Source organism: Plecotus auritus (genome assembly GCF_963455305.1).
Source record: "Plecotus auritus genome assembly, chromosome: 8".
Taxonomy (NCBI): Eukaryota; Metazoa; Chordata; class Mammalia; order Chiroptera; family Vespertilionidae; genus Plecotus; species Plecotus auritus.
Genome location: NC_137782.1, coordinates 119,466,858 through 119,480,325, shown reverse-complemented (window position 1 = coordinate 119,480,325; position 13,468 = coordinate 119,466,858). Strand labels below are relative to the sequence as shown.

The following is a 13,468-nucleotide window of genomic DNA, read 5'->3' as shown; positions in this document are numbered from 1 at the left end:
CCAGGAGTTTGATTGCTTGCTATGACGTGCGCTGACCACCGGGGGGCAGTGTGGAACAAAGAAAGGCCCTGGCAGGAAGCCAAGGAAGGGAGGCCCCAATTGGCCCTGATTGTAGGCCAGGCCTAAGGACCCTACCCGTGCACAGATTTTGTGCACTGGGCCTCTGGTCTATATACATGAAGGCCTAAGCGAACAGCCTACTGGCTAGTAGCTATGATGCACACTGGCCACCAGGGAACAGACATTCAACACTGGAGCAGAAACCACAGGCATGGAAACATGGAATAAACTGATGAATCTCAGAGGGAGGAGGGTGGGAGGAGATTAACCAAAGATCTTATATGCATACTAGAGGTCCTTGGCCTGGCCTGTGTGCACCCTCTTGCAATCCGGGACCCCTCAGGGGATGTCGGAGAGCCGGTTTGACCTGATCCCTGGAGGCCAGGCTGAGGGGACCCACTGGTGCATGAATCCATGCACTAGGCTTCTAGTTGATAAATAATAATACAAGTATAAACTTTGTTTTGCATACTTACAATTATAAACCTACTTTTGCCCCACACTGTTTTTTGTGGAGTTTTTTGGGGGTCTGGCAAGCTTGAGTTTCCCAGAGTTCCAGGCATTCAGGACCCTGGATGCATCTCATCTGCCACCACTCTTCACTGCCCTGCTGGGCCCAAGCCCACGACTGTGTCCATAATACTAGCTAACATGTGTTGAGCAATTACCTTTGGGCCACATATTCCCCGAAGAGGTCGAAGAGTTACATTGTCCCCATAGTAGTCCACAAGTGATTACTGATGGTTAAGTAACTGGCCCAAAGAACAGCTAATAAGTGGTGGAGATGAACCATTCACCAGCAATAGGCTCTAGAGCAAGCATGTCAAACTCAAAGGCTAACATGGGCCAAATAAATGACGCATGTGGCCTGTGGGTCACGAGTTTGACATGCTTGCTCTAGAGTGTGCTTTCAGCAACCATCCACTACCGCTTCCCAGCCGCTTTCTCTTCCTCATTATCCACTAGTGTTTTGAGTTCTTGGAAGAATTTTATTTAATTTGCAAGTATACTTTCAAAACAGTTTATTGTCACGTGATGTCCTCAGCCATGAGTTCAAGGCAGAGAGGAACTGTCCTAAACTGCTTTTACCACTGAGGCTGGAGGGATCACAATTTTTGGTATTTAACTGAAGTTTCTTCATCCTTTCCGCTATTTGTTGACGTCCTCCATAGCAAATGGGAAAAACCAGTGACAGGACACGCCACTAGCAATTTGGGTCAGAGAGTGACAGCTGTGGTTTGGAGAAAAGGGCTATGTGGTGGCTAAAGAGAGCCTATCCTGCTGGGTTTTTTTTTTTTTTCCTTCTACTTTTCCCCCCTCTTATTGTGCTTTATTCATTCATCAAATATTGAGCACGTGTTATGTGTCAGGTACTGTACGAGGTTCTGGAGAGCCTCACCCTCATGAAGCTCCCAGTGCAGTGGGGGAAAGATGGTCACAACACTGATAAGGCATCCAGGTGAGGGTGATAATCAGAATTAACTGAAGGATGAGAAGGAGTTACACCAGAAGGGGTTTCCGTTGACGGGGCTTGCTGACTATCAGCAGAGGGAGAGCAGTCTGTGCCATGGCACTGAAGGTGGGAAGTATAGAGACACTTTAGGTATCCTTTATGTCCTACGGCAGAGTTAGAGAGGTACAAAGGGTCCAGATTGTGAGAGTACTTAGATGCTATGCTAAAGAGTTGAGTTTTACCTTGAGAGTTATGGAGGATCCCTGAAGGGTTTTGACCAGGGGAGCCAGGGTGGGACATCAGATCTGCCTTTCTGAAAGCTCACTCTGGCAGCCTCGTGAAGAGGGTATCTGAGGGCAGTAAGACCCAAGGCTGAGGGCTGACGGTGATGCAGACTAATCTGAGCTCAGAGGGTCTCCTTTTCTCACTGTTGCAGTTGTGAGCCCAGAGGTGCTCAGAGCCCAGGAAGAATGGGAAGCCGTGCAGAACATCCAGTCAGAGACAGGTAACTGCAAGAATGGCACTATCTCCACACCATCTGCTGCTGGTAAAGGCACTGTCCACACATGAGGCTAATGTTTCTGTGACTCTGAGATTAGGAGACAATTTCTGAATGGTCTTATTTTGGCTGTGTGAAATAGAATAAAAACTCTTTCCAAATCTAAAGACGACTTTCTGGAAGAAATGGGAATGAATGCCATGGGGAAAGGGCTGCCATCTACCCAGCCCTGAGAGAACTCAGGGAGGACCTTGGCATGGTCAGCTTCTGTAGGGAGATGAGGTTAGCAGAAGGATGGAGGCGGGCAGCCAGGGCCCCTGCATAAGGCTGAGCAAGTTGTTCACTGTACAAGGAAATCCTTGGAGTTTGGGGCTGAAGCCATCTGCTGGAAGGCTCTGAGCTTGGTAAAAATTGTCTCACATCTCTTTCTGAGAGCTACAGGAAAGCAGAACTAGGACCATATGGGAGAGACATTATTGTTAACTGACAAGTTAATTCCCTGTGGACTGGAACAAAGGATGGAGAGAGGCCCATTCATATATAGGGTGTGAGAAGGGGCAAAGTAGGAATTAGGAAGTACCCCTAAGCAAAACTGTGGCATACTCTTACGTGTGTACCTATTCCAGTCAGTGACACCCCCTCACAGATGAGTGGAATTTAGGGAGCCCCTGAGGGGCAGATCCTTCCCTACTCACAGCATAGATCAGCTTGCAAGCCTCTGACCAGCCGGGTCTGAAAGGGAAGTTGATCCAGCAGCTTTGGGTGTCTGATGTTTACAGCTGGAATCTGAGCTTAGAGGTGACAACCGGAAGGCCTCAGTGAATGGCTGCTGACACTGACTACTGTTACAAATCCTGGGGTTTCTGCCTCTTCTCTTTTGCCACAGGAAGCCAGACAGACCAGCCTGCACAGCTGATCTCCTTCAGTGAGGCCCTGCAGCATTTCCAGACCATCGACCTCTCCTCCTTCAAGGTATGACATAGGGAGGTTTGGGATCTCCAGCAAAGCACTTCTTCCCAGGAGCCAGGTTTCTATCCCACCAGGACAGGGCACTGGGCAAGCAGATGGAAGCTTCCAGTTGAAGGTCCTATCTCACCTAGAAAGATCTTGGGGTACAGGGTCGTGGCTGCCAAAGACCCTTGTTGCATGCAGGGCCCCCGTGGCCTTTCTGGGCCTGTGTCCCAGAGCTCTGGTGTCCCTGTCATAAAGAGGTCCATGTAGCTGCTCCCTCCTCTTCCCTCTTAACAATGGAGAGGTCTGGAATCAAATGCTAGGTAGTTCTTGAGGAAGCAAGGCAGCCTGTCCAGAGCTGAGTAATTAATGGCTAATGTAGGAAAACCTTCCATTCTCTAAAGGTATTAGAAGCTATCTGGGAATTTTAAAAATATGTAGAATTGGAAAAAGAAAGAATCCTATATAATAAAAGGCTAATATGCACATCCACTGAATGGTGGAACAACTGGTCGCTATGATGCACACTGACCACCAGGCGGCAGATGCTCAATGCAGGCGCTTCCCCCTGGTAGTCAGTGCACTCCCATAGGGGGAGCGCCGCTCAGCCAGAAGCCAGGCTCACAGCTGACGAGCGCAGCGGTGGTGGTGGGAGCCTCTCCTGCCTCCACAGCAGCGCTAAGGACCCCTTGGGGGGTCCTGGACTGCGAGAGGGTGCAAGCTGGGCTGAGGACACCCCCTCCCCCTCCAGTGCATGGAATTTTGTGCACCGGGCCTCTAGTATTGAGAATAAAAGCTGGCAAGCTTTCTGGGGCATCTTGAGTGACCAGTAGTAAGTTTAGAGGAATGTGATTTCAGATCTTGTACCTAAAACCTGGCTCAAGAGAGAGGCTGAGAAGATAGGAATCAGGTTGCCAGAAGCTACCCAGATCAGTTTGTTCTAAGTCCCTGGCAGCGGCCCTGAGCAATGAGAAGTCAGCATGGCCTGGTTTAGGAAGTGCTGGTTGTGGTGGTAGCAGAAGGCTCTAGCTCCCCTCAGAGGATTCCAGCTCCAAAAAAGTCTCCACTCAACTCCTGTCCCCACTGGCTGTCTCATCCTAGAATTTGAGAGTGGTGCTAGACTTTATAAATTATGTCCTTTATGGAGAGAGACAGAGGCAGACATACAAAGGCTATGCAGAAGCAGCCCTGCTAGGGAACCTGGTCTGGTGTTTGTGAGACCACATGGGGGAGTCCCCACAGCCAGCCTCCTTGATAGTCAGTGGAATAGCTAGTTCTGGAAGAGCCCAAAGGACCAAATGTACACAGCTGACTGATAATGCTTGGGGACATCTCTCTCTGTTTACACAGAACTTAAGAGCTGGGAGAGCCTGTCTCCAGATATTCCACAGATGCTTCACAGCGTCTGCTCCCTTTCCCTGGCCCAGAGACCAGCCACTTAATTGGGGGAACTATGTCTTTCTGCAAGAATAGTCCCTGTGCTCAGCCTAATGATAAGTTCATTAAAGTGGGTGAACCCAGCATGCTACCCATTACCTGCAACTTTCTCCCCAGAAAAGAATCCAGCCAACGATTCGAAGGACTGGGCTTGCTGCCCTCCGGCACTGCCTCTTCGGGCCTCCAAAGCTCCACCAGGGCCTCCGTGAAGAAAGGGACTTGGTCCTGACCATTGCTCAGTGTGAGTGCACTGGTGCTGTCACAGAGCAGGTGCTGCAGATGAAGTCAGGCAGAGAGCACTGTTTGCCCACCCTGTTACTAAGCCTCACCCAAGGGTCTTGCATTTTCCGTGTTGATGTGGGGAGCAGGGACTGAGAGGTAAAAGTCTGGGAGAACAGGGTGTCTTGAGTACAGTCTGGATCTGTCTTGAGAAGCACTTAGTCTTCCCTTGAAGGGCAATCCAACAGAAACATGGGTGTGTTTTGGGGCAGGTGGCCTGGATAGCCGAGACCCAACACATGGCCGAGTCCTCAAGACCATCTATAAGAAGCTGACCGGCTCCAAGTTTGACTGTGCCCTCCACGGAGATCACTGGGAAGATCTGGGCTTTCAGGGTAAGAGAGAGGAATGGTTCATCTTCTTTTCTTGGACCCCTGATTCCAGGACTAGAGTGAGAGCCCAGCACCATGCGAAGGTGTATCAGGGAAAACCTTCCAGGAAGAGCAAATGCAAGGGCCCTGACATGACGCTTGCTTGTCTCGGTTGGAGAAACAGTGTGGCTGGCGTGAGAAGAGAGTGGCAGGAGAAACGTTGACTTGTGGCCGTACAGACCGTTGTCAAACACTTACTCTGGGGTGGAAACCGCTGGAGTGATATGGTTTGGAATCTGGTTTTTTCTTTTTCCTCTTTTCCATTAATATTGATGAAAAGTTTGTTTTATTTTTGAGTGAAACAAAATTATTTCACCTGCTTTTGGATTGTGCTACTCTTTTTTCAAAATCATACCAAATTACACTTGTATAGAATAGGAAAATATCCTAATTTTAAAAGGAAACTTTATATACCCATAATTAATTGACAGTCTGTTGGTATTGACAACATGTTTTAAGTCCCTTTATCCTCCCTCATGTATAATTGTCTTAAATATGTCCTCTGTATACACTGAAAATCATGTGTGTTTGATTTTTGTTTCAACCATTAAACAACTTAAGAATCTCAAGAGGAGAGGCAAAATCCATTGTATTTACTTTTCCATTGTTCTTTTTTCCTTTCTGATATTCCATGATTCTTTTTATCATTTCCTTTCTGTTTCAAAACGTCCTTTAGGCATTTTCTTGTATAGGTCTACTGGTGATAAATTCTCTTACCCAATCTGAACAATGAGAGAAACAAGTCATCTGAGAATGACTTGATTTCCCCTTTACTTCTGAAGCGTAATTTTCCTGGATATAGAATTCCATGTTGACAGTTCTTTTTCAGCACTTGATAAATGTGCTACTGCCTTTTGGACTTCATGGTTTCTGATGAGAAAGCTGCTATCATTTTTATTTTTTTTAACGTATTTTTATTGATTTCAGAGAGGAAGGGGGAGAGAGAGAGAGAGAGAGAGAGAGAGAGAGAGAGAGAGAGAGAGAGAGAGAGAGAAACAATGATGAGAGAGAATCATTGATCAGTTTTGCCTCTTGCAAGTCCCACACTGGGGATCAAAGCCTAATGATAAGTTCATTAAAGTGGGTGAACCCAGCATGCTACCCATTACCTTCAACTTTCTCCCCAGAAAGTTGCAGGTAATGGGTAATGTGCCTTGACCGGGAATCAAACCAAGACCTTGTGGTTCATAGGTCGATGCTTAATCACTGAGCCATGCTGCGCATTAAAAATAATAATAATAATAATAAATATATATATATTTCAGAGATTTCAGAGAGGAAGGGAGAGAGATAGAAACATCAATGATGAGAGAGAATCATTAATTGGCTGCCTCCTGCACACCCTCTACTGGAGGGGGATCAAGCCCACAATCCAGGTATGTGCCTTGGGCCGGAATCGAACCTGGTACCCTTTAGTCTGCAGGCCAACTCTCTATCCACTGACTCAAACCTGCTAGGGCACTGCTGTCATTTTAAAAAATATGTTTTTATTGATTTCAGAGAGAGGAAGGGAGAGGGAGAGAGAGAAACATCAGTGATGAGAGAGAATCATAGATCGGCTACCTCCTTCATGCCTCCTACTGGGGATTGAGCCCACAACCCGGGCATGTGCCCTGACCGGGAATTGAACCATGACCTCCTAGTTCAGTTCACTGAGCAACACCAGCCAACAAGCTACTGTCATTTGAATTATTTCTCCCTGATAGTTAAGGGATTGTTTTTCTCTTTCTTTTTTCAAGATTTTTATTTTTTGTCTTTAGTTTGCAGCATTTTGATTATGATGTGTCTTGGTGTGAATATCTTTCACGTTATTCCATTTTGGGTTTACTCAGCTTCTTGGATCTGTAGATTTTATGTCTTTGCCAAATTTAATAAATATTCACCCATTATTGCTTTTGAGTACTTTTTTCAGCCCCATACTTTCTCCTCTACTGTGGGACTCTAATGGCACAAATGCTAGGTCTTTTGTTATTGCTCCACAGGTCCCACGGGCTCTGTCTATAGCTCATGGATCTCTGAAGTGCTCCTCATTTTGTTTTGTTTTTCCCTCATTGTTCAGATTGGGTAATTTAAATTGTTCCATCCTCAAGGTCACTGATTCTTTTCCTGTTATAGCTATTCTGCTGTTGAGCCCATCCAATGGGTTTTTAATTTTAGTTACATATTTTTACTGAGACTTTCATTTCTAAGTGTGTTAGTAATTGCTTATCAAAGGCATTATCAAAGGTTTAGTAGCTATAACAACACAAATCGAGGAGTTCTGTAATTCAGGTCTCACTGGGGTAAGATCAAGGTGGCAGCAGAGCTGCATTCTTTTTTTAAAAAAATATTTTACTGATTTTTTACAGAGAGGAAGGGAAGAGGATAGAGAGTTAGAAACATTGATCAGCTGCCTCCTACATGCCCCCCCTCCGCCCCCCGCCGCCTGCGACTGGGGATGTGCCCGCAACCAAGGTACATGCCCTTGACTGGAATTGAACCTGGGATCCTTCAGTCCGCAGGCAGACGCTCTATCCACTGAGCCAAACCGGTTAGGGCCGAGCTGCATTCTTTTGGGGTTTCAGGAGAGACTCTGTTTCCTTGTCTTTTTCACCATCTAGAGCAGGGGTGGGCAAACTTTTTGACTTGAGGGCCACAATGGGTTCTTAAACTGGACCGGAGGGCCGGAACAAAAGCATGGATGCAGTGTTTATGTGAACTAATATAAATTCAAAGTAAAGGAGCGGAGGGGAGAGCAAGAGAACCCTCCGCTCTTTCGGCTCCGTGGGCCGGATAGAACAGCCGAACGGGCCGGATCTGGCCCGTGGGCCGTAGTTTGCCCACGGCTGATCTAGAGGCTCCCTACATTCCTCCTCCTTCATAGCATCTCTCTGAGCCCGATTCTACTCTCACATCTTTTTCTGACTCTGTTTCTGTCTCCCTCTTTCACTTTTTACATTGAGCCCTTCCAGATAATCCAGGGTAATTTTCTTATCTGCTAATTAGCAACCTTAATTCTACCTGCAATCTTAATTCCCCCTTGGCCTGCAACATTACATACACATAGGTTGTGGGGATTAGGACAGGGACAGTTTTGGAGGGGCCATTACTCTGCCTACAGCACCTGCTTAAAAACGCTTATCTGGGGTTGCTATCTACTGATTGCCTTTTCTCATCCAAATTGTGATTTTTTTTGTGTGTGACAAGTGATTTTTTTTATTGTGTCCTGAACATTTTGGGTATTGTGTAATGAGACTCTGGATCTTCTTTAAGTCTTCTATTTTAGCAGGCCTCCTCTGATACTGAGCCAATGGGGCGGGGGGAGGGGGAGGCTGTGACCTCATTACTGTCAGATGGGGTAGGAACCCAGTTACCCCTCTTGGCCTCCACTAGTACCACTGGCTGGGAAGGGCAGGGGTACCTCATTACTATTCCCATGTGGCCTCCACTTCACTTCTAGTGCCACCAGAGGGAAGGGGCTCCTTAGCACCAGGAAAGGATAAAGTCCCACTTCTCTGACTGCCCTGCTAAGGGGTGTCCTGTTACAGTCAGTCAGGGAAGTCTAGGCTTTCCACTTGGCCTATAACTAAGTCGTTGACGCTCCCGGGAGCAAGCATTTCATTAAGTATTGCTCTCATCACCCTCAATTTCCTCATGGTTTCTGCTATAGGAGCAAATCCAGCCACAGACCTGAGAGGAGCGGGCTTCCTTGCCCTCCTCCATCTGCTGTACCTGGTGATGGACTCAAAGACCTTGCTGATGGCCCAGGAGATTTTCCGCCTGTCTCATCACCATATCCAGGTGGGGCTCTGGTGGGAAGCTAGCAGAGAGGGCTGTGGAGCTAGGACCTGGGCTCAAGGCTCTTTGAGCAGCCAGGCGGGCCTCCCAGGTAAATCTCTCTCATTGCTGAGGGCTCTTAGGACAACTGGGGCAAACCAGGATTGGTCTTCCCCTGTCAATGCTGGAATCTGAGCTCTAGCACTCATTAGCATGAGTATCAAGCATTGCCTCAATTTCCCAGAGCCTCAGTTTCCTCACCTGTAGAATGGAAATCATGGAAACTTCAGCTGGGTAGTTGGAAAAATTAAAGGAGATAATGTACAAAAGCACTAGGCAACTCACCACCCTTACTGGGAAATCCTGATTCTGAAGGAAAAGAGTCCACCTTGTGTGCCCCAGAGAAGGTTTGCCTCTGGGTCAGGAGTTACTGACAGGCTGGAAGTGGCTTTTGTAGCCCTTAGTCTCTGTCCTCTCTGGGGCTGGGTTTGATGGTTTTCCCAGTTAGTTAAAGGTGGTAGGTATTCCCTCCATTTTAGAAAATGAATTTGACCTGTTTCTTGCCATGCATCTCCCAGATCTGTGGAACCTGGAATTCATTCACTAAAATATTTATTCAGCACCTCCTGTGCTAGTTATTTTCTTGGTGCTTGAGACACATCAGTGAGCAAAACAAAGATCCTTCCAGCAGAGAAGACAAGTAAGCATAATGCATACACTAATGATAGGACATGTTAGAAGGTGATGCGTGTGCTAAGGAAAAAGCACAGGTGGGCTAAGGTTTGGAGAATGTGGGGAGGGGTTACAGTATTTTATGGGATGGTCAAGGTATCTCCCATGAGAGGGCAACACTTAAACCAAGCCTTGAAGAGGTGAGGGTGTTAGCCAAGCTGGTTTCTGGGGAAGAGCATTCCACACAGAGGGAGCAGCTACAGCCTGCTCTTGAGGAGAGAGTGTCTGGCATGTGAAGAATAGCAGGGAAGCTGGCTGGAGCGGAAGGAGGAAGGGAAGACAGTAGGAAAGGAGGTCAGAGGTTAATAGGGACCAGATGGCGTAGTGCCTGGTAGGTACGTTAAGGGCTTTTGATTTTACTCTGAGCAAAATGAGGGTTTTCAGCAGCTTGGAGTACATGATCCAACTTGAAAGGTTTAATTGGATCCTACCAGCTGCCCGGTGGAGAATAGTCTAGAGCAGCAATTTTAAACTGACATGCCACAAGAATTTTTAAAACATGTCATACCTATTTAGTCAGGGGCACTGACTCTTTTTCCCTAGGTTCTCAAAAAAGAAAATGACAACAGCCAACACAACAGTAGCCATCTGGTGTGAATGAATCAAAATTATACCTTTGTCAGATCGGCAAACAGTGCAGTAATATACTTTTTGGTGTGCCGCAGAATTTTAGTAATTTGTTTATGTGTGTCACAAGATGAAGAGGTTGAAAATCTCTGGTCTAGGGCTTTATAATCAAGTTGTAGATGATGGTGGTGTGGAGGGTCTTCTCAGAGGAGGTGGTGTGAAGTGGTCAGATGCCGGATATAGAATCTTGAGCATATGGTCTTAAGAGAGTAGAGCCAGCATATTTTTCTGATGGATGGGATAAGAGTGTAAGAAAAAGAGAGGAGTCAATGATAATTTTTAAAAATATATTTTTATGGATTTCATAGAGGAAGGAGGAAGGAGAGAGAGAGAGAAACATCAATAATGAGAGACAGTCATCGATCAGCTGCTTCCTGCACACCCACCACTGGGGATCAGGCCCTCAACTCGGGCAGGTGCCCTGACCAGGAATCAAACTGTGACCTCCTGGTTCATAGGTTGATGCTCAACCAGTGACCCACCCGGCTGGGCATACTCATTAAATTGTAAGGCTTTACGTATGCCTGTCTATTCCAGGAAACACTGGAGGAGGCAAGAGTGGGACTTCATGAGTATCTGGTCTTGAGGTATATCGGACCCCACAAGTAGAGAATGTGGGCATGTTCTGTGGTCTTCATGATTCAGGGAGGCGATGTCTGGGTCAAGTTTGAGAGCTGTACCAGTTAGCTTATGAAGCAATGCGGCCTCTTGGACCAACACGGCTTTGTTACAGCAGACTCCCAGAGGCTGAGGAGTATCTTAGCAACCACTGGTCTGGCCCTCGTTTTAAAGGTAGGGAAATGGAGACCCAGAAAAGGGAAATGGCTTGCCCAGAGTCCCACAGCTGGTGATTCCCTCTGAATCTTCTCTAATCTCAGATTCTCCCTTGTGACTTATGAAGACTCTTGTGAGACCTTCCTGCAGAAATACAGAAGCCAGGGCAGAGGGTTATTGCCAACTCAGAACCCCTCATTTGTTTTCAAGGACAAGCTCCAATGAAGTGAGGGCGCAAACCATGCAAACAGCTGAGGGAGGAGCAAGATGAGAGAGGGAGCACTGGGCACTGTATCTTCACAGACCCAGACTGACCACTTTGACCAGTCTCTTTCTTATCCTTTCCCTTGCTGGCCTTTGTGGCATTTACTGGGGATTTATATTTATTCCACAGGAACAGCAGCTTAATAAAAAAAAGAGGCTGGTGTAGGTGTCAGGAAGCTAGATGCTAGTTCCATCTGTGGTATTATTATTTAGCTGTGATTTGAGGCAAGTCTCTGAACCTCTCTGTTTGCCCTTTTATGAAATAACTAGAGGCCCAGTGCACAAAATTGTGCACGGGTGGGTGGGGGACAAAATTCTTGTGGCATCATGGGGGGTGATGATGGTGTCCCTCAGCCCGGCCTGCACCCTCTCGCAATCCGGGACCCCTCGGGTAGGGTCCCTAAGCCTGGCCAGCGATCATCGCCTATCGGGGCTTTCCTTCCCCGGCTGCCGGCAGCTGGCCCTGCCCCCGCCGCTGCCACTGCCTGCCATCTGTGGCGCTGCCCCCCCTCCCCATGCCACCGGTCACCTCCCTCTGCAGGCGACAGGTGTGGGGTGTGATCGCTGGGCTGGCCTGGGCCTCCCTCTAAGGGTCGATCGCTGGCCGCCTGCACACCTGCCACAGCATCGCTGACTGGTGGCCTGGGCCTCCCTCCATGGGGCGATCGATTGCGGGGGTGCCCGCAGATCAACGGCCCCACAGAGGGAGGCCCCGCCCACCGCTGCAGAGGAGCCCTGTGATCGATGTCCCCAAAGAGGGAGGCCCGGCCCACCTGGCTGGGGCTCTGCGATTGATCACAGCACAGAGGGTGGCCTGGGCCTCCCTCTTTGGGAAGATCAATCACGGAGCCAACCCCATCGATTGCCCCACAGAGGGTGGCCTGGGGCAATCGTGGGATGATGGTAGGGGGGGTCCCCCCGCCAATCGCATTGCACCTGCCTTGGCTGGCCTGGTGCCAGTGCGTGTCATAGTATGGTTGTCTGGAAGGTCATCCGGACGGTCGTTCTGCTGTTCAGTCGTTCGGTCGATTTGCATATTACGCTTTTATTATTATAGATGAGGTTTGACCTAAATAATTCTAAGATCCCATCTAGCTTTTTTTAAAAAAATATATTTCTTTATTGATTTCAGAGAGGAAGGAAGAGAGAGAGATAGAAACATCAATGATGGGAGGATCATTGATCAGCTGCCTACTGGGGGTTGAGCCCGCAACCCGGGCATGTGCCCTTGGCCGGAATCGAACCTGGGACTCTTCAGTCTACAGGCCAACTCTCTATCCACTGAGCCAAACTGGCTAGGGCTAGTTTTGTTTTTTTTTAAATATATTTTATTGATTTTTTACAGAGAGGAAGAGAGAGGGATAGAGAGTTAGAAACATCGATGAGAGAGAAACATCGATCAGCTGCCTCCTGTACACCCACTACTGGGGATGTGCCTGCAACTAAGGTACATGCCCTTGACTGGAATCGAACCTGGGACCCTTCAGTCTGCAGGCCGACACTCTATCCACTGAGCCAAACAGGTCAGGGCAGGGCTAGCTTTTTAAAAAATATATGTTTTTATTGATTTTAAAGAGAGGGAGGGAGAGAGAGAGAGAGAGAGAGATATTAATGAGAGACAAACATCAGTTGCTGCCTCCTGCATGCACCCTATTGGGGATTGAGCCCACAACCCGGGCACGTGCCCTTACCGTGACCTTTGGGTGCAGAGGACAACTCTTAACCACCTGAGCCACACTGGCCAGGGCCCATCTAGCTTTTTTTATAATTCCTTGAACTATTAGTAATTCCAAGGTTTTAAAGTAAAACTTAATCTCAAGAGCTTCTGGATATTGAAAACAATTTTTCAGGAGGCATGGATGAGATCCGAGTAATAGTTGGGGGACATGGCCCTGCCAACAGCCACTCCTGTTTCTCTCCAAAGGGGAACTGATGTTTCAGGGACCTATGTACATCCTGCTAAAAGGGAATTGGCCCAGAACTAGAAATGCTGGGGGAATGGACTGGCCCCCCATGAGTCTGGGCAGTGTGACTGTTCAGCCCACGCTGTCCTGAGAAGGAGTGCTGCAGCAGACGCACTGAGAGATGCCAGCCACCGCGGACTGGCCCTGGCGTGCAAGGAGCACCTTAGAGTAAGGCTGACTCACACACAACAATTTGCATAGCCTTCCATGCAGTTTCCATCCTTTATTTCATTCCGTCAGCACAAGCCTGCGAAGAGGTAGGGCAGAGATGATCCTCGTAAATCTCCTTTTTACAGTAAGG

The 13,468-nt window shown here is 47.9% G+C and overlaps 1 protein-coding gene across 3 annotated transcripts in view; it reads left to right on the top strand.

Moving 5' to 3' along the window:
- The window catches only part of ELMOD3 (ELMO domain containing 3), a 28,228-nt gene that overhangs the window by 7,895 nt on the left and 6,865 nt on the right, over nucleotides 1-13,468 (top strand). For 2 of the 3 annotated variants that reach the window (XM_080683119.1, XM_080683117.1), the window contains 5 exons: nucleotides 1,950-2,018; nucleotides 2,899-2,984; nucleotides 4,518-4,641; nucleotides 4,892-5,014; nucleotides 8,700-8,830. In XM_080683119.1, the coding sequence (XP_080539245.1) occupies nucleotides 1,950-2,018; nucleotides 2,899-2,984; nucleotides 4,518-4,641; nucleotides 4,892-5,014; nucleotides 8,700-8,830 (533 nt within the window). Of the gene's footprint in view, nucleotides 1-1,949; nucleotides 2,019-2,898; nucleotides 2,985-4,517; nucleotides 4,642-4,891; nucleotides 5,255-5,450; nucleotides 5,637-8,699; nucleotides 8,831-13,468 lie in introns of those variants that run through there. The other variant, XM_080683118.1, reaches the window with a different exon arrangement.